Source organism: Pristiophorus japonicus, chromosome 12, assembly GCF_044704955.1.
Source record: "Pristiophorus japonicus isolate sPriJap1 chromosome 12, sPriJap1.hap1, whole genome shotgun sequence".
NCBI lineage: Eukaryota > Metazoa > Chordata > Chondrichthyes > Pristiophoridae > Pristiophorus > Pristiophorus japonicus.
Window position 1 is genome coordinate 148,543,125 of NC_091988.1, and position 25,908 is coordinate 148,569,032.

General features: G+C 42.8%; 1 protein-coding gene across 1 annotated transcript in view; it reads right to left on the reverse strand.

Moving 5' to 3' along the window:
- nfatc2a (nuclear factor of activated T cells 2a) overlaps positions 1–25,908 on the reverse strand; it is a 161,029-nt gene that overhangs the window by 105,824 nt on the left and 29,297 nt on the right. The window contains exon 4 of the mRNA XM_070895013.1: positions 13,285–13,487. Within this exon, the coding sequence (XP_070751114.1) occupies positions 13,285–13,487 (203 nt within the window). The remainder of the gene's footprint in view (positions 1–13,284; positions 13,488–25,908) is intronic.

The window sequence follows — 25,908 nt, forward strand, 5'->3', positions numbered from 1 at the left end:
CCTGATCCGGAACCCTCAGGATCTGGCCTGTTCTGGATAAGGAATTTTTCCGGATGAGGGGTGGTCACGTTAATTTGGATGGTGCAGGTACTGAGCAAGGGGATGTTGGGGCTGGCTGGCTTGGAGCTGAGAGCGTGGCAGAGAGATCATGGGGGGAGGCGGTGGATCGCGGGGTCAGGCCAGCGATTGCGGGAGTCGGCAGCGAGGAAGGACTTCAATTTGTTCATGTCGGAGTTCTGCGCATGCGCCACCCGGTGGCTGGGGATGATTCTGGACAAGGGGTGGTTCTGGATAAGGGAGTTCTGGATAAGGGAGGTTCAACCTGTACCAATAAAATGCTACGTGTTTTTCAACAGGAATGGGGTACTGAAGTTGCATGTTCAGCCATGAACTCATTGAATGGCGGTGCAGGCTCGAAGGGCCGAATGGCCTACTCCTGCACCTATTTTCTATGTTTCTATGTTTCGAACAGGAATAGCGATTACCGCAAGTACATTAAAGCAGAGAGTTGTCTTTTTCCCCAGACCCTAACTAATGGCCCAGATGAATCGTATTGGGGTAGCTTTTCAACTTGGCGCTGGTGTGTAAAACTGCCTCTGCAGATCAGCCACCAGTTACAGAAAGTGGCTGATTTTCATTTCCATCCTTTTCAATAGAAATGAAAATCCGGCAGATTCTATAAAGAGCAGCTGATGCACATCGCCAGTTTTGCAGCCAGGAAGGAAGTTGAAAAGAGAGGCACAGATGTTCATTGCAAGGCAGGAGTTATCTAAAGATATTGGGTTGGCTACAGCCAATCTGAGCTGGTGACATGATCTCAGCTAGATATTTTGAAGCCATTCCTATGCTCATTTGAACGGAAAAGTTATTTTACTGAATTTATCACAGTGTTGTGGTTTGAACTGGAAACCAACATGGATGTTCCACACCTCTCTTCGGGCGCTAGGCCGGCTGAGCAAGTGAAGATCCCCAGTTAAAGAGCCGGCCTCGGAGCCCCCTAGGAGAGGCTTCTCTGGAAAAAAATAAATCGCCACAAAAAATGTTCCCAATATAAAAATAAATCGTCATTAGGACCCAGGTCGCCATTTAGGGCATGGGCATGAACATCGGCGGGACCCTGGTAAAGAAGAGCAGCGGGAAGGTCGTGGCGGACTTGCGACGAATGATCGGGATGGAGGAGCGATGAAGGATCGTGGCTGAGATTTGGTGGGTGATCATGACAGAGTTGCGGCGAATGTTTGGTGCAGAGGTGCGGCGGAAGATCGTGGCGGAGGTGCGGTGAGTGTTTTTGTGGCGGAGGGGCAGCGAGAGATCGTGGCGAAGGTGCGGTGAATGTTTGCGGCGGAGGAGCGGTGAGGGATTATGGCGGAGGTGCAGTGAATGAGGGTACCAGAAGAGCTGAGGGCCCAGGTGCAGCACGGGCCAGCCCACACTGTGATGTGTGTGTGCACTAGGTCCGTGCAGCAGAGCAGGTCTCCAGTTGTCCAGGTTACCCCTTGCCACTGGACAAAGGCTCTGTCAAGCCCACGTGGTTGCTGGTGTGCAACGGTCACCACACGCTAAAACAATCCATGCACAGACATCTTCCACCCCTTCAATTGGAGTTCAGGACTGGAACATCAGGTCCTTCATTGAAACATCTGTGAACTCATGTGGAAGCAAGTCATCCTCGTTCGAGGGACCGCCTATGATGATGATGATGCATTAGGAAACAAATTTGGAAGTTTGTGTAATTATTCTACACTTTGCAGGTATTAACGATGATTAGTCTGCCAATGAACCTACACTGAAAACAGCTTTATTTGTTTGATTCTAATGCAGGAAAGTGTAACATGTAATTAACTAATCATTCAACAACAGGGGTACAGTAGTATAGTGGATAAGTTGCTGGACTACGAATCTAGAGAAAGCAAGTTCAAATCCCACCAGGATAGTTTGAGAATTTGATTCAGTTTTCAAAAAAATCTGGAAATAAAAAATGGGCATCAGTGAAAAGTGATCATGAAGCTGTTGGATTATTGTAAAAACCGAACTGATTCACTAATGCCCTTCAGAGAAGAAAATTTGCCATCCTTACCCAGTCTGGCCTATATGTGACTCCAGTCCCACACTCTTAACTGCCCTCGGAAGTGACCTATCAAGCCATTCAGCAGGGGTGAGTAGAGGTTGGGCAATAAAAGCCAGCCTTGACAATGACACCCAATCCCGAGAATGTAAAACAACCTTGGTGACCATCATAAACTAAAAGATTCTTATTTGGGTAGTTGAGAACTTTGTGGAAAAGGGTCCAAAATTAATCAGACAAAAATGTTAATGGCTGTTCTGAATCTCTAAAGGGCTTTAAGGGCTGGATTTTCCGGTCCTTTGCATTCTGGGTTTTGCCCTAGAGCAGTGTGAAAGGCGGTGGTGAGATCTCCTGCGCCTCGGGTCGGGTTTTGCGGCGGCGCTGAGCAGGACCACCAGGAGGCGCTGCGCCGGGTGTGCAACGCCTCTGGTTGCGACACCGACGCAAGTTTTGACTCCTGCCCGATCCGTCCGCCCGGAAAAGTGCGCCCGCAATGACCGCCTGGGAAATCAGAGCGGTCCAGCCATGGCACAGAGGAAGGGAATGTGCCGTGAAAGTAAGTGCGAGTGATTTTTGTATTTACTTTTTGTGCGATTTGTGTTGCGGTGGCATGGGTAATATTTTACAAATGTTTTGCAGGGTTATTTTTAGGTTTCCTCCCCCCAGGCCTCTCTCGGAGCGCACACGGCCCAGCACTATAGCTCGGGAGTTCCCCAGCCTTGTGCCGAGCGGTGTACAACGCCTCCCTTAGCAATGCACCCCCTGACGCAGGGCCCAGATGCTCAAACTTCCGTACTAAAGCGCAAACTATTCCCGGACGGTAACTTCCCCGCCCCGCCACGGTTTTTGCCCCGAAAACAGAAAAACCTAAAATCCAGCCCTAAGTGTTTAGTAACATCACTAAACTCATCTATCAGCCTTGCTCTGGACTGGCATTAAGCCAGCAGTCAAACTGCTTCATGCAAAGTGATTTGGTTCCTCTATAGAATAATGAGCTCTTCTCATGAGAAGAAATGAAAAACTGCACTTGAACGTGGTGAAAGCAATCCACATCTGAAGATGGGATTCAGAATTCTTGTAGCACAGGCAATTTGAGAGATTACTTCAAAAGTCTGCATCGACTTGGAAAACCAGAGATGCTGCTCTTCATTCAAAATCGACCACAAGTGAGCAATTTTTTAACCAAAAAATAAGAATTGGGTAAATTAATATTTAAAACTCTCAGCTAACTCAGCACAAATCTGCAAATGTTCTGGTCTATAGCTCAGTTCCAATACAGGGCAGTGCACTTCGCAATTCTTTCTATTGAAAGAAATCATAACTGGCAAAGTGGAAATGTCACCACCTCCACCTCTACCAAATATTTTGCCCATTTCTGCTGCTTATCATGAAATAAATTTTCACCATTATTTCACCTCATTACTTCTAATGAGAGTATCGCACCATTATATAAATGGACTCGCCATAACAAGAAAAGATGATGATTATTTACTTATCAGGATGATTGATTCAATTAAGAACGGATTGAAATATCAAGAAGGTGTTCAAATAAATTAAATCTCAAAGTATGCAGATTAACAATTTCATGTGTAATCTTCATTTTGCATTGGTTTAATTTGGGTGGGAAATCCTGACTTTTTATTATACACATGCAAGCTGATGGTTCTGAAATGAATTCCTTATTTCCATGGTTCATGCTTTGCAAGTACTCAGCAATAACATCCAATGGTTCACAATAGTTTTCACTCTTTTTCTGGCTTTAAGAAAGCAAATTTAAGCCATCCAAAAATGTTTCTATGAAGCCAGAGCAAGCATGACAAACAGGCTGCTTTACTGGAGGCTGACTGAACAGCTCACGAGCAAACCGGTGCTGACTGATTTACAGGCAGCCTCATTCGTGGAAATAAAAAGCAGATTTCATGGGAAGGCATGGAGTATTCTGGGTAAGATTCCTGCAAAGGAAAGTGAGCCAGGTTTTAAAATGTGACTCTCTGAGCCTCATGAGATGTGCACCAGCAAAAACATATGGTCACCGCACAAGAATCAACAGCAATCTGTTAGGAGGAATTATTAAAAAGATTTTTCATAAGCTGAAAATAGGTTAATTTTCTTTTCAGTGAAGTGATGCTGCAAGGTAAACATTGCAAGGTTTCCTCCTAAGGCAAGGCCTGACTCAATAACAATGTGGATTGAAGAGCTGGGCTCAGAGTTTTATACACTAGATTTGCATCGCTTTTAATTTTGTGGTGATTTATTTTAGGTCTGAAAAATCATTAGCAATGTGAATCAGATGTGGTGACCTCGATGTCCAAATCTGTGACCTGTGCTCCCATCAACCAGAGCTTCGCTGGCAAGTAGAGCTTCACAACATTTAGTGTCATAGTCAATGCTCCCTCACTGAATCTGCATGGTTAAACCTGGGTATCACCTTATACAGCTCTGAACTGCGCAGATCAAAAGGTCCCAGCTTTGATTCACTGTGTTGACCTTGTTGATCTTAACATGGGCAGACGTTATTGTGCTACAATTAGCCTCAGCACCCTGGGCTGGAAAAATTAGTCAACATTCCCATTCCTGATCACTACCCAGTGACACCTGCTGGAAAGAGCATGGGTATAGCTATCAGGTAAAGAGAGGATTCAGCTCAAATGTGATATCATCTATGGCTGAAGATCAACATTCACCATCTAGGCTTACACTTCAAGAATGGCCACTTGGGTGAATTTCTAGAGGCCTGAAAGAGACAATACATTCAGAAGAAAAAGAGGACTTAAAAAGAAAACTGTACTGGTATCAAAATATATCTGTGCTGGGAAGCATCAATCTGCAAATACCCTTTTACTTATTTGTCTTTTCTTTGGTAACGACTTGCCAGAACTGCAGGGGGAGGGAAGGGGTTTGTCGCAATGTGTAATGACGCTAATAATAGTAACCATCACAGATGCAAACTTAGTCACTTGGGAACATCTGCCTGCTGTAACAGATATTCTTTCACAAGATTACATCACTTATGTCTGCAAAGATAATAACAAATAAAGAGAAGTAGTGGCTGTAGGTAGTAGGGTGTACTAATTATTACAACTGCTGTCCATGATAGCATGAGTAAAGGTAACCATACACACCAAACTTACCTCAAGTGGACCAATGCTTACTCATGTCACTTAACAAATGCAGCCCTTTATACATTATTCATAATATGTAGCAATACTGAAGCCCACATTGGTACTTTCTCTTTTACTGACAGAACCTTCAAAAATAACTTTCTTGCTAAAGGAACCTTCCTTTTGTCAAAGTTGATTTTCTCATTCAAAATAAATCAAAAAGAACAAAAAAAAATACTGAAAAAATCAGGAGCATACTTTAAAAAAAACTGGACTCAGGTTTAAAGTCAATAATTTAGACTTTTTGAGGACTTTTTTTTCCACAAAATGAGGAAAATCTAAATCTTATAGAAAGATATTTGGGAATATTTTGTCCAGACAGCTGAATAGATGAAATACAGACCTGACAAGATGCCGCTGCTGGAACATGACAAGACTTGTGTCAAGAAACCTGCGATCTTATCAGCTTCCATTTAATCCCCTTTGGCGCTTTTAACTATCTGCTATTAATTGGTGCAGGCTTTGACAGTATATGAATGATTACAATATTTAAAAATACTGTTGGCATCTTATAATTAGGGGTAAATGAAAGGAGTTGAGCACTTGACAAATGTAGCTGTAGTTTTCTCATGCTCTGAAAGCTGGCTGGAGTTAAAAGACAGACTACATTACTGCCACGTTGCTGTATTGTGGGTGTGTTGGGTTGCAACTTGTTGGCCTGTATTACTGCTGACAAAAACTCGACCAGCTCCGTTGGGCGGGCCACATCATCCGCATGCCTGACACGAGACTCCCAAGGCAAGCGCTCTACTCGGAGCTCCGACGCGGCAAGCAAGCCCCAGGTGGGCAGAGGAAACATTTCAAGGACACCCTCAAAGCCTCCTTGATAAATGCAACATCCCCACCGACACCTGGGAATCCCTGGCCAAAGGCCACCCTCAGTGGAGGAAGAGCATCCGGGAGGGTGCTGAGCACCTCGAGTCTCGTCGCCAAGAGCATGCAGAAAACAAACATAGGCAGCGGAAGGAGCGTGCGGCAAACCAGTCCCGCCCACACTTTCCTTCAACCACTGTCTGTCCCACCTGTGACAGAGGCTGTAATTCCCGTATTGGACTGTTCAGTCACCCAAGAACTCACTTTTAGAGTGGAAGCAAGTCATCCTCGATTTTGAGGGACTGTCTATGATGATGATATGATGGTGATGGCAAATCTAAAGCCCACTACAGTGTCACATGGGTGCATTCATTAATAAAGAGATAGCAATCCTTTTGACTGTTCAGAATAGGTCATGTTTTGAGATTTATAATAAATCCAATCCAAACCTCCCAAAGTGTCTCACGTAAAAGAAAGAACTTGCATTTACATGACATTACGTTACAACAGTGACTACACTTTATCGGCTGTAAAGTGCTTTGGGACATCCTGAGATTGTGAAAGGTGCAATGTAAATGTGAGTTCTTTCATTCTTTCTCTCTCTCAGTACTTGACTCTTGACAGCCAGCTAAAGTAAATACCAGGGGGAATAATTCAGATACTTCAATTCACCAGTGTTATAAAAAGCAGTTGTGGTACTCCAACCTAGAATCTTACTGTGTGCCAGCCATGTCCATTCAGGGGGAAAATTAACTCCAGGCATTTTAAACAGGAAATTCCCCAAAACTGTCATTCACATTTCTATTGGTGGGCAGCAATACCTGGCTGCATAACAAACAGTGAAGCCATGGCCTCCTATAATGAGAAGCTTCTATATAATACAGGAGAGCTTTCACATGAGAAATGTATCTTTAATGATATTGCATACAATTACAGAGGCTGCAAGCCAAAAGCTCTTTTTCTTCCTAAACATTGAATTCATTTTTCTCCTTCATACTAATCATTATGCTACTGAAAAAGCAGGAACTCCATCTGGTTAACAGAAATTGGAAGCAGCAGATTTAAGAGAAAGCCTCACCATCAGTGCTTTTATTACACCCCCCCCCCCACACCACCCCCAACGCCCGCAAAGTGTTAAAAAAATTAAGGTAGACTATTAACATCCTGTAAGCAGTTATTGTTTTCTTAATACTGTTTATTTAGGGCGAGCGTTGGAATATTTCAGTTTAAACTGTGGGTTTAGAGGAGACAATCAAGGAGAACTGGCTGCGATTTCAGAGCCCAGCAGTCTGACGCAACTTAATTAACGTCAGCAGATATTGTCATTAACCCAAGGATTTCCATTACAACCGGGTATGTTAATTTAGCCCCCTCACACTGGTGCACATAGCAAGGCCTCAAAGTCAGTTTTCTCAATGAGATCATAAAGCCACACTGTTGAAACAAAATTATGTTAAAATGAATCATAATTAATTCATTTAACTTTTCAAGCCACTGACCAATCCCGTTCTAAAATGTACAGACCAAAAAGTCTCAGGGTCAATTCCTAGTCTGCTGACTTAGCTGAACTCAACTTCTGCACCCTTGCACAAAGAGAGTAAATCAGGTAGATGTGTGACTTTGCGGACATTGTGGTGATTAGGATCAAAGGTCACCTGTGATGCTCTCCACAATCAACTTGTTTGCTGACAGTTTGGGAGGGGTAGCGGGCGGGCGGGGGAACTTTTGAAGTCAATGAAGTGTAATATTGGGCGGAATGTAAAACCAGCGTTGCATCCCCTGACGACAAAATTACCTGCCTTTCTGTCTAGGCTTACATCATCATAGACAGTCCCTCGAAATCGAGGAAGACTTGCCTCCATTCTAAAAGTGAGTTCTTAGGTGACTGTATGGGACCAATATGGGAATTACAGTCTCTGTCACAGGTGGGACAGACAGTGGTTGAAGGAAAGGGTGGGTGAGGAGTCTGGTTTGCCGCACGCTCCTTCCGCTGCCTGTGCTTGTATTCTGCATGCTCTCAGCGACGAGACTCGACGTGCTCAGCGCCCTCCCGGATGCTCTTCCTCCACTTAGGGCGCTCTTTGGCCAGGGACTCCCAGGTACCAGTGGGGATGTTGCACTTTATCAAGGAGGCTTTGAGGGTGCCCTTGAAACGTTTCCTCTGCCCACCTGGGGCTCGCTTGTCGTGTAGGAGTTCCGAGTAGAGCGCTTGCTTTGGGAGTCTCGTGTCGGGAATGCGGACGATGTGACCCACCCAACGGAGATGGTCCAGTGTGGTCAGTGCTTCGATGCTGGGGATGTTGACCTGAGCGAGAGCACTGACGTTGGTGCGTCTATCCTCCCAGTGAATTTGCAGGATCTTGCGGAGGCAGCGCTGGTGGTACTTCTCCAGCGCTTTGAGGCGTTTACTCAATGGTCCACTTCTCTGAGTGATTTGCAGGGCGGGTATCACTACTGCCCTGTAGACCATAAGCTTGGTGTCAGATTTGAGGTCCTGATCTTCAAACACTCTTTTCCTCAGGCGACCGAAGGCTGCTCTGGTGCACTGGAGGCGGTACTAAGCTTACACATGAAAAATGGCCACAGTGGCGAGGTACCGATGGACTGCTGGGGCCTGTGGAATCAAACCACATCAATAGCCAGCACCTTCAGGTGCAAAAGGGAGACATTGAAAATAAAGTATTCATAATTAATGGTTAATAGAAGTTTATATTCTCTGTTTTATCCTGGAAAGCATGGCACTGAAAACCTTTATCAAATTCCCTATCTTATTGTACCAACACAAAATTTTGCACATCAGCAAACTAGAAGTAAGAACGAAAGTTGAAGATTTAATCGAGGTGGGAGGGGCAGGGGTTTCTCAGGAGGTGTTTACAATGTTGCAGCTCTACTCCAGAGAGATGTGCTGTGAACAACCCAGAGAATGCAGTCTCACACCATTTAGGGTCAATTCCATATGTACACTCCACTTGCACTGTTAAACCATGTTTACAAAGTGTCGAGGGATCTCCTTGGCACTTTTTCAAACCTACCTAGAGTTCATTTAAATGAGCAGACACTGCCACCCAATCTCTTTAAGCATTTCAGGCTCAAAGCTCTTTCCTGGGTATCAGAACTGGAGTTACAGCTTTTTGTTACAGTTAGTTGGCGTTTGTTTCTGCTGATGTTAAAAACCCTTCAACTAGGCTGGAGTTTAATATTTTGATAGGTCAAATAACTGTGTCGATATTTGATGTCTCCAAGATAAGAGGAGACTAATTGATGTCCTGTTACTGCTGCGATCTATGGACAGTAGGAGCATGTGTACACATTAGGTCCATGCAGCAGAGCTTGGTCTCTAGTCATCTTCGTTAACCGTTGCCACTGGATCAAGACCTAGCTCTGTCAAGCCCGTGTGGTGGCTGGTGTGCAACGGCCACCCCACGTTAAAGAATCCATGCACAGGCATCTTCCATCCTTCAATATGTAGTTCGGGACCTGGAATGTCAGGTCCCTCATTGAAACACCTATGAACTCATCCCTTTTTGATGTGGAAGTGGGTCATCCTCGATACGAGGGACTGCCTACTACTATACAATACAGCTAGTCATTGTAAAGGTCATACTACTTGGCTGGAATGGATAGGTTCTGGTCTCAGACCAGTGCTGATCCAGAATCAGAGTCTAAACTTGGCCAGTTCAACCATCCCCACCTCCAGTATGCAGTCCTGTGGGCCAGGATTTCCTGTTTAAGGGTACCTGGAAAGTGTTCCCGTTCACTCATTAAGGCTAAATGCGCAACAACTCTGCCAGCAAATGATCAGGTGTAATGTTCTGCTCCTTGTATCTACACTGGTTCTACCAGTCCGAAAACAAAATCCCAGTCGCTATTTCCTGTCATCTATACTTAAATCGTCTTTCTAAATTTGAGCAACATGACTATTTTTGCGAGTTACAAAATACAGCCAAATGCCAACAAAAGAGATATTGTCCTTTCCATCTGTTGCTTGTTACACTGATTGAAAACATTCTTTGTACAGAACTCGTGTCAAATACAACCAGGTTCTATTTACCAGCCAGGGATATGCCAATGGGAGAATGGAAAGCAAACAAATCATAAAGAAACTCCGCAAATTCATTTCTTAAAAGTAATAACTATTCCCTTCGCTCGTGTTAAAGGGCATCTTTCTCATGAATATGACCTTAATATGTTTCAATTTAATTTTGAAACATCAAGTCATATACTATTAATATGCCTGATCTGGCCAGCTTACGGAGTCATTCCAGGTTAGTTACTGTGACAGATTCAGTAGCAAGTCTATTGTGTACCATATGCTGTCATGGGAACAGGATCAAGTTGCTGGGTGGGAAGGGCATGAAAAGACAGCTGCCTCCACTTCAAAGTGCCATGCCGCTTTGTCTTTTTTATATAAAAAGTACACTTTAGATAACCAAAAACAAGAGTTTCTTTTTATATACAAGAAAAATAAAGAGACTTTTTCTTGGCCAACTTGGGCAGAAACCCATCACTCTGCTTAACAGCCTCTGGACTGAATTTATGAGAAATCCACCGAAGTAGAACTTCTGTTTGACTGATAGGGACTGTGCATTCTCTACAAAGGAACACATCACTTACCTGAACAAAGAAATGTAAGTGAAATTGGTAAGAATTAAGATTTAGAGACCTGATTATGTGAACAGGTACTGTTGATGCTTCATCAACTAAAATCACAGAGCTTACAAGGTGGCTTTCCAACCTTTATCCAGCACTTCCCTCAACTCTGCCGAGTTCCCCTAGAATGATCCAGCTTATGAACATCTCCACAAGTCATTCCGGAGTGGACCAGCCAAAGGACATAATTGAGTAGTGCAGGAAAGAATGCAGCATTATTCCTCATTCTACTCCACAAAGCATCTTCTGTGCTTTGCTGAGCAGTTCAGTGCAGCGCCTTTGACCTCAAAAGCTGAAGCTACTCCAAGTTCAGCACCCACAACTGGAAGCAAGGAGGCAGGAAATGACAGATTACAAGTTACTGCTTCATTGCATAGGATAAACACTTGCGATCTGTATTACTTTCAATGTGGAAAAATTACTGTCTGTATTTTTATTAAAACAATAACTCAGTGATTTCTAACAAATGTTATAAGCTACATTTGGACTTGGATTATCACATATAGGAGAGGCAGTTGAAAACATTTTAGAGTTTGCAAGTTGCCCCATTATAAACTACACCTAATGTTATTTTGCTTTTCATTTTTACTTATAATTTAAAATCAGGTAAAGTAGCAGGAAAGCGCTTACATGTTAGTCCCTGGTACCACATGTAGTCAAAAGAATGTAACAGTGGGAAGCCTGGACTGAAATTTTACAAACCCTTTATTTGTGACTACTAAAGAAGGACAGTGGTACTAACAGGCAATTTTCACCTTCAGTAATGACAGGCAGTGTTGTGGAGGTAAATTTAGGCCATTAAGTCTACACTTCTAGTACTGCCAGTGGCCTGTATTGGTGAAGGCAAAGTTCCATCCATTTTCTACATGTATTGGAAGATGGCAATTTAGCCGGCATCACAGTACTTTTCCTCAGTATCCACTTAATGTGAAAAACATATGGAGAAGCTAACAACAATTGTATCTATATAGCACCTTTAACATAGACAGATGTCCCAAAGTGTTTCACAGAGGTATCCTTAAAAACAGAGGCTGACCCAAAGAAGGAGGCATTAGGAAATGACCCAAAAGCTTGGTGAAATAAGAGGGTTTTAAGGAGGGTCTTAAAGGATGAGAGGGAGGTGGAAAGTCTGCATCAGTCAAGACTTGGATCCTCTTCTAATGATTTGGCAACAGATTGGAAATCCAATTTTACTGTTAGATTAAACAGAAATTTTACTTGGAGCCCAGATTGGCCACAAGACTCCAATCTACCAATCTTAACAATGCCACTATGGCTGAGAGTTTCAACATGAGTTATTTACATTTTACCATGGCTGTGATGAGTTTAATTATTTCCCATTTGGGTTTTTATCAAGTGTGTAGATGCACCCAGGGGCATAGTTTCAGAATAAGGGGCCACCCATTTAAAACAGAAATGCAGAGGAATTTCTTCTCTCAGAGAGTCATGAATCTTCGGAATTCTCTACCCAGTTAGCTGTGAAGGCTGGGTCATTGAATATATTCAAGGCGGAGATAGACAGATTTTTGAACGATAAGGGAGTCAAGGGTTATGAGGAGCGGGCAGGGAAGTGGAATTGAGGCCAAGATCAGATCAGTCATGATATTAAATGGCGGAGCAGGCTCGAGGGACCAAATGGCCTATTCCTGCTCCTATTTCTTATGTTCTCATGTTCTTATGTCACTCAAGTTCCGTGCTTGCACTGTTGACTTTTGATAGAGAGAACAAATATAAACTAAATGCAATAAAACTTTGGATTGGACCAATATGAACAAACTCACCCAATGCCTCCAAAATAAAAATAGAGGAAGCTCAGTTTTAATATTTGTGCTACTCGCTCTTTCAATGTGCATACAAATGTGTTGTAAGTGTAGCAGAGTTGACGATCAAAGGAAGACATATATTAATGCGATCAGATATAGAGATCAAAAAAGTTCTTTGGCAAAAAGTGCTCTTTCAATTTAGATTTTTGGTGAATTCATGTCCTTAATAAGGAGAGATGTCAGTACTGCGGAACGGGACATTTTTGCAATTTAGCACCCAAAGTCTACATTGAACACTCCCAGGTCAGGCATAGCATGGTCCAAATACAAAGTAAAGACACTGTACTGTGCCCCAACAATTCACCACAATCCTAATCTCAGAAAAAATCTCCTTATCGCATTAGTATGAAATTTAGTCTAGCAGATTAAATGTCAGATTAGCAGTGCAGTAGCAGAAATGCATTATTTTAATAAATTGATGAATACATTTGGGTGAAACAAAGTCATCAACTGATTAAACGAGTTAACAACTTTGTTAACATAGTGAACAGAGAAGATCACCCCAATGCGTCAACCAATTCATTCAAAATAGTACAAAGTGAAACTGGGTTGAGCATGACAGATATAGTTCATGCAAGGCCCTTACAGCCAGCAGACAGGAGGCTTTCATTTCATCAGTCGCTGCTGGATTCAAGCCAAAGTGCCGCATGTAAAAGGGCAGTGCGCGAACTCAACAACAGTAGCAAGCCATTGTTCAACTGGTGCTGCTTATGAATAAATACTTTATAAAATATATATAATAGCAGTACTTTGACAAAAATAATATTCTTACACTGCTTTCATGTTGTTCTCTGGCAGAAGTGGGATTTCTAAAACCTTGGTATTGCCACAGATTTTCTCGTAGCTGGTGGTCGAGACTGTCTTGCCGGTGATGCGATGGACTTGATAGAAGGCATGTGGTCTCAGTAGCCGCTCATCGGCTGTTCCAATAAATATGTGCAGGCTTAAAGGCTGGTTTTCCATGTAACCGTGGAGCTGGCAAGAGACAAGACAACTTATATGAAAGCTCTCAAGGCAAGGCCTACATTAAATCCTTTTAGGATGCTGCACATGTAGGTAAAGATAGGCTACAACAGTTTTGAATCACAGTTTAATGAGCACTCCCAAGCTTGTTATTTGCTTTTAAAACAACAGGGACTTTCTCAATTAGCTTGTACAGTCTGTATTTAAACACCGTCACAAACAGAATGTGCACAATATGTTCTTGCATGTCATAGCCACCTTAAAGTACTGATGTGGTGTATTTAATAAAATGTACTTAAATGCTTCAGTTCACATTTGTATTAATAGGGTCGCTGCCAGGCCCTGCAGCACTGACAAAAGCTGCAGTCACCTTCAGTCTAAAGGCAAGCGATGTTCCCTTAAGTATTGTGTTCTGAATGCGGCTGGTGTCATTTGGAAATTGATTTCAGGTGTACCCCACCACAAGCAGAATGGAGATAAATAGAGTGACATCGGTCAACAAAATAAACACTTTCAATACCCTGTTAGGTTTCAGCAATAAGGGAAAATATTCTGATTTGTTTTCATACGCCAACTCAGTTTATTTAGATAGCTCGAGGGCATGGGGCTTAAATTCAACATTTGAACACTCAGGAGTTCAGCTGCAATCCAGATGGTTAAATAGAATAGAATCCTAGAAAAAATTACACCACCGAAGGAGGCCATATAATAGATTATATTTCTGGTGATCCAAACTTTAATTTAACAGACCTGAAGACATTGAGAAAACACAAGCTCCAATTTAAGGTTCAGCTTCGGAGCACTTGCATAAATCTGAAGCAAAAGTTACATTTTACTTGCTCATTTCCTCGATCAACACCTTAGAGCCATAGGCCTAGAAATTTTGGGGGGGGGGCCCTGTTCGGGGGCGGTAACACGCGCAAGGTGCGAAACCTAGCGCCATAATTGAAGTTACCACCCCCGAAAGGAAGTGGAGCGCTAAATCAAGTACTCCACTTCCTTTCTGGGGTGCACAGCTCGGGGGTAGGGTGCACGGCTCAGCAGCGTTCTGCACTGGGCCGCATAGCACTGCCGTGTACGAGGGGCTCATCCCTGAATTAATGGGGAAGGGCCCAAGCTACATAATAAAAAGGGTCTTGCCTGAACCACTGGGGAGCGGGGGTGTCCCGTGATCAGCCCGCCTCTCAGGCAGAGTGCCGGGCCGAGCAATCGCAGCACAGACCCCACGTCCAAATCGACACCGGGGCAGAAAAGAAAAGCGGACATTTTTTTCACCTCCCCATTAGATTTCGCCCCGCCATCGGCCGGCCACCCGGTACGCGTCCCCTGAAACTGTTGCTGTCATCGTCCGGCGCAGCTTGACGGGCTAATGGGATGCTGCACACAGCGATAACATCACTATATCTGGTCACAGGAGATCGGGGCGCAATGCCGTAGCACCGCCGCTAGACACCTGCCGAATTTAGCGGGAGTCGTTAGTGGTGCCACGCCCAGTCGCAAATTCTTCTTTGATTTTAAATCTAATAATATTCAAGTCATATTTTGCTGTGCTTTTTACAACTTTGACTTTTCGCATTGGTTGAGAAAATGTAGCATTTCTATTTTCTTCTGCTGGGTATACTTCCTTAAATGAAGAACTGAAAAACTCAGGAAATTACCGAGCGCTAATGGGAGGCGCAAGTGACCCCAATTTCTCCCCCATAGAATATTAAAGCACAGAAACAAGCCACTCGGCCCATCAAGTCTGCACTGATGGATTTTTCCTCATGAGCCACAAAATTTAATCCAATCTGTTGTTAGTTCTCCACATCCCTTAAGCAACTATCAAATTACCTTTTAAAAGAATTTAGGAACTTTGTTTCAACAGCAATTTGTGATAAATTCTAGCCATCCTTGAAGACATTTTCTTTTCCAACTCCCATGTGCCTGGATCTTTTTTTAACCTATTCGTATCTAATATACTCAGAATCTGACATTTATTTGTCTTTCTTTTAAATCATTCCCAGCATATGATCATCGGTGGAAAGACTGATATTTATTGCCCATCCGACGTTGAGCTGAGTTTGTTGGGGCTGGTGGGCTTTCTTTGTAGCAGTTTGATACAACTGAGTGGCTTGCTAGGCCACTTCAGAAAGCGGTTAAGATTCAACCACATTGGTATGGAACTGAGGTCACATATAAGCCAGACCGGGTAAGGACAACGGGTTTCCTTCCCTAAAAGACTTCAGTGAACCAGTTGGGTTTTTACGAAAATCAGACAGCTTCGTGGCCACTTTTACTGATACCAGCTTTTAATTTCCGGATTGTTAAAAAAAAAATGAATTCAAATTTCCAAATTGCCATATGGGATTTGAACAATGTTTTTTTTGTCAACAGATGCCATTCAATTTTGTCACCATTTGAGAGGCTTCATAGTGTTCAGCTGTACAATCAATTAATCAAAGTAAATAAGGGGATAATTTTTTAAGTCTGCGCTGTTGGTGAGGAGCCTTTCCCCCTAGCAACATATATCACACCATTAATGGTTGGAAAATCAGTGTGTATGCCCAGATTTTCAAATATGTACTGTTAATCATACAAACATAAAAAAAAGCAAAGCCCGATTTTAGTATAGTATTTTCAAATTTAGCTGAGATTGATCTTGTGCATTGGCCTACAACAGCTAGGTTATAAAATTAGAACATAGGAGCTATCCAAATCATTTTAGACATGCAACATGTTTCCATATATTCTCCCAGGGGCCTCTCAATTAATTTCTGATGATAGTGAACAGCAAAGATTATTGTTGTTGTTGTTGTTGTGATAATGGCAGGCTTCTACATCCATTCACCATCTAACTCCAAAATACTTCAAGTATTAAATGTGGATGCTCAAATAAAAATGTGAAAGCCTGTGGCATTTTCAGTGAATGCTGCCCCACTTATATGATGCATATTTTTTCTGATATCTTAGGATCTAACAGTCGATTTTCCTCAAGACTTAATAAAATGAATTAAGCCATGACTGTGGAAATCAAGAAAATGTTGGTAAAGTTTTACTAAAGGGCAGACATTTTGGAAATTCTTGGTAAAATGGTTTTAAAAATAAATACTATATGAATGAAAGTATTGGGGGAAAGAAAAGATTACATTCTTCTATAGATCACTGGTGAGGCTATTCTGGGACTGCTCTATGTCTTTAAATGCCTACTATTATTGGAGAAGATTCTGGGAAGAAGGACTAGATTCATTCTGAAACATAAGGCATCATGTTATAAAGAGAAATGTGAAGTGCTGAACTTGTTTTCATTGGAGAGAACAAGATTTAAAGGAATATGATCCATCTTGGCCTCCTCCAGAGGTTCCCACCATCACAGGTGCCAGTCAATTCGATTCACTCCACGTGATATCAGGAAACGGCTGAGCACATTGGATACAGCAAAGGCTATGGGTGCCAACAACATCCCGGCTGTAGTGCTGAAGACTTGTGCTCCAGAATTAGGTGCAGCTCGAGCCAAGCTGTTCCAGTACAGCTACAATACTGGTATCTATCCAACAATGTGGAAGACTGCCCAGGTATGTCCTGTCCAAAAAAACAGGACAATTCCAAGCCAGCCAATTACCGCCCCATTGGCCTATTCTCAATCAGCAGCAAAGTGATTAAAGGGGTCAACAGTGCTATCAAGCTATTCACTCACTAATAACCTGCTCACCAATGCTCAGGTTGGGTTTCACCAGAACCACATGGCTCCAGATCTCAGTACAGCCTTGATCCAAACATGGACTAAATAGCTGATTTCGAGGGGAGAGGTGAGGGTGACTGCCCTTGACCATCTCCAACAAGCAAGAATCTAATGGTCTCCCCTTGACATTCAACGGCATTACCATTGTCAAATCCTTCACCATCAATATCCTGAGGGTCAGAGTTGACCAGAAACTTAACTGGACCAGCCACAAATACTGTGGCTACAAGAGCAGGTCAGCGGCTGGGTATTCTGTGGCAAGTAACTCGCCTCCTGACACCCCAAAGCCTTTCTAACATCTACAAGGCACAAGCCAGGAGTTTGATGGAATACTCTCCACTTGCCTGCATGAGTACAGCTCCAACAATACTCAAGAGGTTTGACACCATCCAGGACAAAACACCCCACTTGATTGTCACCCCAACCACCACTTTAAACATTTACTTCCTCCACCATCGGCGCACCGTGACTGCAGTGTGTACCATCTACATGCACTACAGCAACTTGTCAAGACTTCTTCAACAGCACCTCCCGAACTTGCGACCCCTACCACCTAGAAGAACAAGGGCAGCAGGCGCATGAGAACACCATCACCTGCATGTTCTCCTCCAAGTCACACACCATCCTGACTTGGAGGTATATCGCCGTTCCTTCATCGTTGTCAGGTCAAAATCCTGGAACACTCTCCCTAACATCACTGTGGGAGTACCTTAACCACATGGGCTGCAGTGGTTCAAGAAGGCGGCTCACCACCATCTTCTCATGGGCAATTAGGGATGGGCAATAAATGCTAGCCTTGCCAGTGACGCCCACATCCCAGGAACGAACTAAAAAAATACTAAAAGTATCGGCGCGGCCGCCCATTATGCATCTCTTAGTTTCCTTTCCATTGAAGTTATTTCAATGATTCCTGGTTGTTCTCTTCCATATCCTTTCAATAAACTTTCAAACTTAAAAAAAATTGTGCATGTCCAGTAATGCATGTTGAGGAAGACTCAGTGACAGACCAAAGGGGCAGATACCTGGTGTAATTAGTCTCTGCCCCTTTTTATCCCCTCTTCCCTGCACCTGTAATGTGCCAATTCCCCAGGAGCGGAGCAGAGAAAAATCTCCCCCATATGTCAACTTTAAATCCAAGGGGCCTACACTGCACTATAAATCTGTGTACAATGGATTGCAGCAAGGTACTATGAACTCAGTTGGTAGAAAACAAGTTGTCGGTGCCTGTGACATAAATTATACATTTCTTTTCCTGAATGTTGATTTAAGGACTATTTCTTGCAAACCCAATCATTGTGGAGGGAGTTGAACAGCTAGCTAAACCAGAATCTTGTACCAGGACAGTCCTGATACAAAGTTGTAAGGTTTGTTGTGGTTTCTCTGGTAACAGATTTGCAAGACAGTCTAACACACAATTTTGAAATATATACACGTTGAGTTTGGCTCATTTTGTATTGGTTCACTGTTAAATTTGAAATGCCACATATTCAAAATCTGGAATTCCCTGGTAATTTTTTGCTGGGATATAAAAGTGCGAATCTGGTCAACAAGGGGGCTGTTGGAAAATCATTTGAGAATGGCAGGTCTTGAAATCTCGCAACAGGCAAGAGGCTTGTTGAAAATGTAAGAGAAAGGTTGCTATTCCTAAAGGATAAATAGTACGTGTAATTAAAGTCATTAGAAAAGATTAGAAACATAGAAATCTACAACGCAAAAGGAGGCCATTTTGGCCCATCGGTCAGCAGCCCCGAACGTTACATATAAACAATGAACAATGGCGGAAAGGTAAAGAGCATCCGGCCCAACCAGTCTGCCCCACACAACTGCGACACCCCTTGCACTGCAACATTTTACACCCCGACCAGAGTCATGTGATCTCCCGGAAGAGGCAAAAAAAGATTTAAAAACCCAGGCCAGTTGGGGAAAAAAATCTGTGAAAATTCCTCTCCGACCCATCCAAGCATTCAAAACTAGTCCAGGCGATCACCCTGACCGTATTCGATTCCCTGTAGTACTTACCATCGTATCTGCGCCAGCCAACAAGAGGTTATCCAGTTCTCCAGTTGTCCTGGTTAATCCTTGCCACTGGATAAGGGCCTAGCTCTGTCAAGCCCATGTGGTGTGCAATGGCCACCACATGTTAATAAAAATCCACGCACAAGCATCTCCCACCCCTTCAATTGGAGTTCAGGACTGGAATAGCGGGTCCTTCATTGAAACATCTGTGAACTCATGTGGAAGCAAGACATCCTCATTCGAGGGACCGCCTATGATAATGACTTACCAGCTCTAAGTCCATAACCCTACACGTTACGGCATTTCAAGTGCCCATCCAAGTACCTTTTTAATGTGGTGAGTGTTTCTGCATTCACCACCCTTCCAGGCAATGAGTTCCAGACCCCCACACCCCTTTGCATGAAGATTCTTCCCCTCAAATCCTCTCTGAACCTTCCACCAACCACCTTAAAACTATGCCCCCTTGTAATTGACCCCTCCACTAAGGGAAATAGGCCCTTGATATCTACTATATCTAGGCCCCTCAAAATTTTAATACACCTCAATAAGGTCTCCTCTCAGCCTCCTACATTCCAATGGGAACAAACCCAGCCTATCCAATCTGTCCTCATAGCTAAGATTCTCCATTCCAGGCAGCATCCTAGTAAATCTCCTCTGCACCTTCTCTAGTGCCATCACGTCCTTCCTATAATACGCCGACCAGAACTGCACGCAGTATTCCAGCTGTAGCCTAATCAGTGTATTATACAATTTAAGCATAACCTCCCTGCTCACGTATTCTATGCCTCAGCCAATAAAGGCAAGAATTCCATATGCCTTCTTAACCATCTGGCCTGCTACTTTCAGAGATCTGTGGACAAACACTCCAAGGTCCCTATGTTCATCTACACTTTTAAGTGGCCTACCGCTTAATGTGTATACCCTTTCCTTATTAGCACTCCCCAAGTGCATTACCTCACATTTCTCTGAATTAAATTCCATTTGCCACTGTTCTGCCCACCTGACCAGTAGATTGATTTTCTCCTGCAGTCCATGACTTTCCTCTTCATTATCAACCACACAGCCAATTTTAGTGTCATCTGCAAACTTCTTAATCATACTCCCTGTATTCAAATCTAGATCATTGATGTATATCACAAAAAGCAAGGGACCCAGTACCGAGCCCTGCGGAACCCCACTGGAAACATCCTTCCAGTCACAAAAACATCTATCAACCATTACCCTTTGCTTCCTATCTCTAAGCCAATTTTGGATCCAACTTGCCACTTTGCCCAGGATCCCATGGGCTTTAACCTTTGTGACCAGTCTACCATGTTGGAACTTGTCAAAAGCTTTGCTAAAGTCCATATATACTACATCGTACGCACTACCCTCATCGACCCTCCTGGTTACCTCCTCAAAAAATTCAATCAGGTTAGTCAAACACGATCTTCCCTTAACAAATCCGTGCTGACTATCCCTAATTAATCCTTGCCTTTCTAAATGTAGATTTATCCTGTCTTTCAGGATTTTTCCCAATAATTTTCCCACTACTGAGGTTAGGCTGACAGGCTTGTAATTACTCAGCCTATCCCGTTCTCCTTTCTTAAACAAGGGTACCAGATGAGCAGTCCTCCAGTCCTCTGGCACCATGCCCAAATCCAAAGAGGATGGAAAATTTATGGTCAAGGCCTCTGCTAGTTCCTCCCTTACTTCGCTCAACAGCCTGGGATGCATTTCATCCGGTCCTAGGGACTTATCTGCTTTCAAAGCTGCTAAACCCCTTAGATTAGTTCTTAGCATTGCAATCTTTTATTATTTTGTCTAGATGAGGTTAAAATACAGACTTCCTATTGTAAATTTGTGTGTCATTCAATTCTTCATTTAATTAATTAGTTTCATTATAAAACATTTAATCAATATCTCATGTGATACTTTACCACTTTCAAAGACTGAAGTGGGTTTTTATGGAGACACAAGATAGTCCATTGCCTAAAGTAATGTAAAAACAAAGTTTGCTGTTCATTTCCTTATGCATATTCTCAAAAGCTTACCAACATCTCAAGGCTCTCAAAAGTTTGGAGAGTCGGGACTCAACTATGAGAGCAGCATAAGTTAAGGAAACCAAAATAACGTAGGGCAAGGTTAGTAAAGGCCCATTAATGCATCACTGACTTATTTTACAAATCTGTGAAGTAAATGTGGCCTGCAGAGTGCATATCATACAATTGGTATTATAAGTTGGACACTCATTTAAAGCTCACTACTTTAATTGTGAGTTTTAATTAGAATGCTGCTCATTGGTTAACTTTTACATTTACAATTATTGTTTCCTTCTGTCTATGCAAACTTTAATTATCCCATCCAACACATTTTCCAAAACCTTTATTTTCAAACCATTCCTGCAATATCCCATTAAGTAATTTATTGGCTTCTATTACCCAAACTTCTAATTAAAGATTTGGACATGACTGTATAAGGTTTAATAGAATCTGGAGAATAATTCAACAATAAATTAAATGATATAGAATTATAGATAGCACAGCACAGAAAGAGGCCATTCGGACCATCGAGTCTGCACTGGCTCTTTTGAAGAGTAATTTAGTTAATCCCACTCCCCGCTCTTTCTCCATATCCCTACAATTTTTTTTCCTTCAAGTATTGATACAATTCTCTTTGGAAAGCTACTATTGAATCGGTTTCCACCACCTATCAGGCAGTGCATTCCAAATCCTACCCACTCGTTGTTTTAAAAGTTTTTCCTCATGTTGCCTCTGGTTCTTTTGCCAATCATATTAAATCTGTGCCATCTGATTATTGACCCTTCAGCCATTGAAAACAGTTTCTCTTTATTTACTCTATCTAGAGCCTTCATGATTTTAAACATCGCTATAAAATCTCCTCTTAGCCTTCTCTGTTCTAAGGAAAACAACTCCAGCGTCTCCAGTCTATCCACGTAACTATAACCCTGGAACCATGCTCGTAAATCTCTTCTGTACTCTCTCCAAGGCCTTCATGTCCTTCCTAAAGTGAGGTGTCCAGCTGGGGCAGAACTAGTGTTTTTTTATATACTATAGGGTCGAATTTGGTTAAGGCCTCCGCCTGCCCAAGTGCCGCCGATGGCCGCCGCGGTACCTGATGGTACTTTCGGCGGGATATTCATGAAGAAGGTCCCTCGAAGGTCGGCAGGCGGCAAACGAGGGACTTATGCCGCCAATCTGGGTGGCAGCCGGTGGCAGCTTTCATTCTCGGTGGCAGAGGCGCTTGTCGCCCAAGTGCCGCCGAGGATGGAGTCGGGCCTGTGGAGTTTCGAAGACCTAAAAGTAAAAATCAATAACAAAAAATAAAAAAGGTATTAGAAGAACTTCAGGGGACCTCATCAAGATAAGTCGCTGTGGAAAAAACAAGTAAAAAATGTTCAGTAATCTTTTTTCAACAATCTTCATACTTACCGTTGGGGACAGACCAGCCTCCTCGCAGTGGTCCACCCTCCTTCTGCCGCCGACTCCCGCCCGCATCAATATGGGAGCTTGGCGGGTGGGAGGTCAGTTATGCCACTCGGCCGTCCGCTGATTTCAGCGGGCGGTTCCCAGCGGCTCTCCCCTCCCGCCCGCTCCAGGCCATCTTGAAAGTGGCACTGGGCGGATCTTCCAGAGGAATGTCGATGGAAGTAGACGGAAATCAGCGGTGAGTTGATCAATTTCGGCCCCCAAAGCTTCCTAGCTTTTGTACTCATAGGGCTAGATTTTTGATTTCGGCGAAAACGCTAGTTTTGCGGCAAAATTACCATTTTCGCTGCTCTACCATTTTTAGACAAACTTTCAGCCTTAACATTAGTAAAGGAGGCGTTGCACGAGGATTCGCGGTGCAAATCGCAAGTTTTGGCAACTTTAGTCCAGGGCCGGGAGCGCTGCAAGAAAGGCCTTGCGGGGTGGGGGGGGGGTGCATGTATTGGAAAACAACATTCAAAAACTATCATAAAGCCCTTACCTACTAAATCGCTGAAATTTAAAAAAAAAATAAACACTTTTACATACCTTTTTTTCAGGTTTTCATACCTACCGCTGCAGGCAGGGCTGCACTGACAGGCTTGGCCTGTCGGTATTCTGGGTGCAGAGTATGGGTCCGGAGAGTGTCGAAATTGCAACACAAACTCAATCTGCGTTGTTGCACATCGACGCACCTCTCCCCGGCGGTACATGGAAGCACTGCCACAAAAAGATACCCAAGGATCCCGCCGACTGGGTTTTTGATGCGGAGGGTCAAATTGCGGCGAAAACCTGGTCATAAAAATTAGGTTCTATTTCTGAAGCCCAGGATGCATGTGCTTTATTAACTGCTTTGTTAACTTGTCCTGTCACCTTCAAAGATTTGTGCACAAACAGCCCCAGTACAAATATATATATTATATATATAATATATATATACACGCACACGTATATATAGCTGAACATCTGGTTCACACGGTAATTGTGTGTTCACTTTTTTTCCGCTTCAACATAACTTCAATTTCAAGAGTTTCGGGGGACAGGGTTTCTCGCCAAATTGAGTGCGGGGGGGCAAGGTTAAGCTGTACCGTGTGAAAGCTTTTTTCGTTGCGGTATTGATTAAAATGTTGTTGGTTAGTCTGAATACAGCCACTGTTGAAGTTGGGAAACAAATATAAATCTTTTCTACACATAACCATTGCACTGAGGATACAGCATGCTTCGTTGTGTTGTCACATGAGGTGTGGTGTTTTTAAACCTTGCTAACTAAGTGCGAGTGCTGCCCGACTACTGTAATAACATGATGCAAATCATTTGCAAAAGAGACACATTTATTTTTATCGACTACTGTTCTGTTCCTCCCAAGTGAAACTCAAGACATGGTAAACAACAATTGTATGATGTTTTTAGAACTGAGTTTAAACATCACATGTTGCAGGGCTCTTGACGAACTGCATAATACAATGTGCAAAGTGAGATGAAATGAAAGCAGCAGTGTCCTTTGAATTCTCAAGTTCAATAAATGAACAATGTCAGTAGTCAGTTCCAATTATTAAAAATAAAGTACGCTAAGTTCTTGATCTAAAAGTTTAACAATTATATAAGCCTCTCGTAGCATTAAAGTCAGATTGAATTTTTGGGTTTTTAATGCCATATCGATTTTTTGATAATTAGACAATATAGGTTTTTTGATAATCCCTGCTTTTTCAATACATAAATGTTCCTCCAAGTTTAGTAAAGTTAATGATCTATTATTATAGTCTACGTTGGAGGTATTTCCACATCACTGAAATAACTAAATTGGTTAAACCTCTTCCAACTATTTATTCAGTCGACTACAAAGGTTTCTGGGGGCTTTGGGAGAGGGCGGGGCACATTGGAGTGACAAAACAACACACTCGGAGAGAAGGAGTAACCAAGAGAATATAATGAAGTAGGCATGTGAACTACAACAGTGTCTCCAAGCCTGTAGGTGTGTCATTCGAGATTGATACTAGTACAGTAACTTCTCAATCTAACACTTTCTGATATGCAGTGACCACCAATGCACTAAGTATTATTTACTAATCATTGGCCCATAACTTGCGGCCCCTGCGGGCACATACAAGGTGCGCATTCACGAAAACTCGGAACTTGCGATCTGTCGAACCAACACATCCCCGGGGGAAGGGCCTCCACGGGGAGAGAGTTGGGCTATTTGCCCAGCGAATGCCTATAAAATTCTTGCCCATGCAGGCTTGCTTTTACCAGTGTAAGAGTTTAAAAAAACTGAAAAAAATATATTTTTATATCATTTAAATATTAAAAAATCTGTACAATAAGGTAAGGTTATTTTTAGTCCCTTTAAAATATTTACATTTATTTTTCTAAAAATTAAATTCTTGTAAATATTTAATTAAATGGCATTTTAATTAATTTTAAAATGTATTTGTAATGTAGATGTATTTTTTGTATATATGGAATCCCATAGCATGAATGGGAATTCCCTTCTTTCATTTGTTGGGCTGGCCCACATGATCCCAGGAGTGCTTGCGATCCACATTCACCCCTGGGATATGTGGGCCTCGACCCACGGGTACCAAGAGAGGCCCAGAACCACGAGTTTCCGTACCTCCTTGACTACCAGGTACGCGGGTATTTTATTTCGGATCGGAGGCAATTCCCTGCAGGAAGCCTCCAACTGCAAATTCCGGGCCATTATTTATCTAATAAAGAAAAGCAGTTTTAACCAAGCATCTATATAAAGCACTATCTTTATAACAGCCCCTTTACCAGACAAGATTTTCAAATGTCCACAGAAAGGCAGCGTTGTGGAGCATTCTTGCTCATAATCTTTACAAGTCCCAGCCTGTCGAATCTCAACACTAGCATTTGCCAAGCTGCAGTATTAGAAAGGGAATTCTTCTGAAATATGCAACTCTGAATACTTCAGTTTTGTTTTGTTAGTACATTGATGTTGGTATCATCAAAATAAATTACACTAGAGTGAAATATTCTTTCTGAAACAAAGATGGATTTGAAGAAGTGGGGGTAATCGGCCCCAATGTTTTTAGACACAATCTTTATTTGCCATGCCCTAAATGTGTGCTCTGCAGGACAAGTAGCTCCTGTAAGCTGCCATGCTTTACTGGGGCACATCAATTTAAGGCAAATGGGAAAAGAACCAGAAGCAAGATGAGGAGAATATTTTTTATGCGGCATGTTGTCGTGATCCGGAATGCACTGCCGG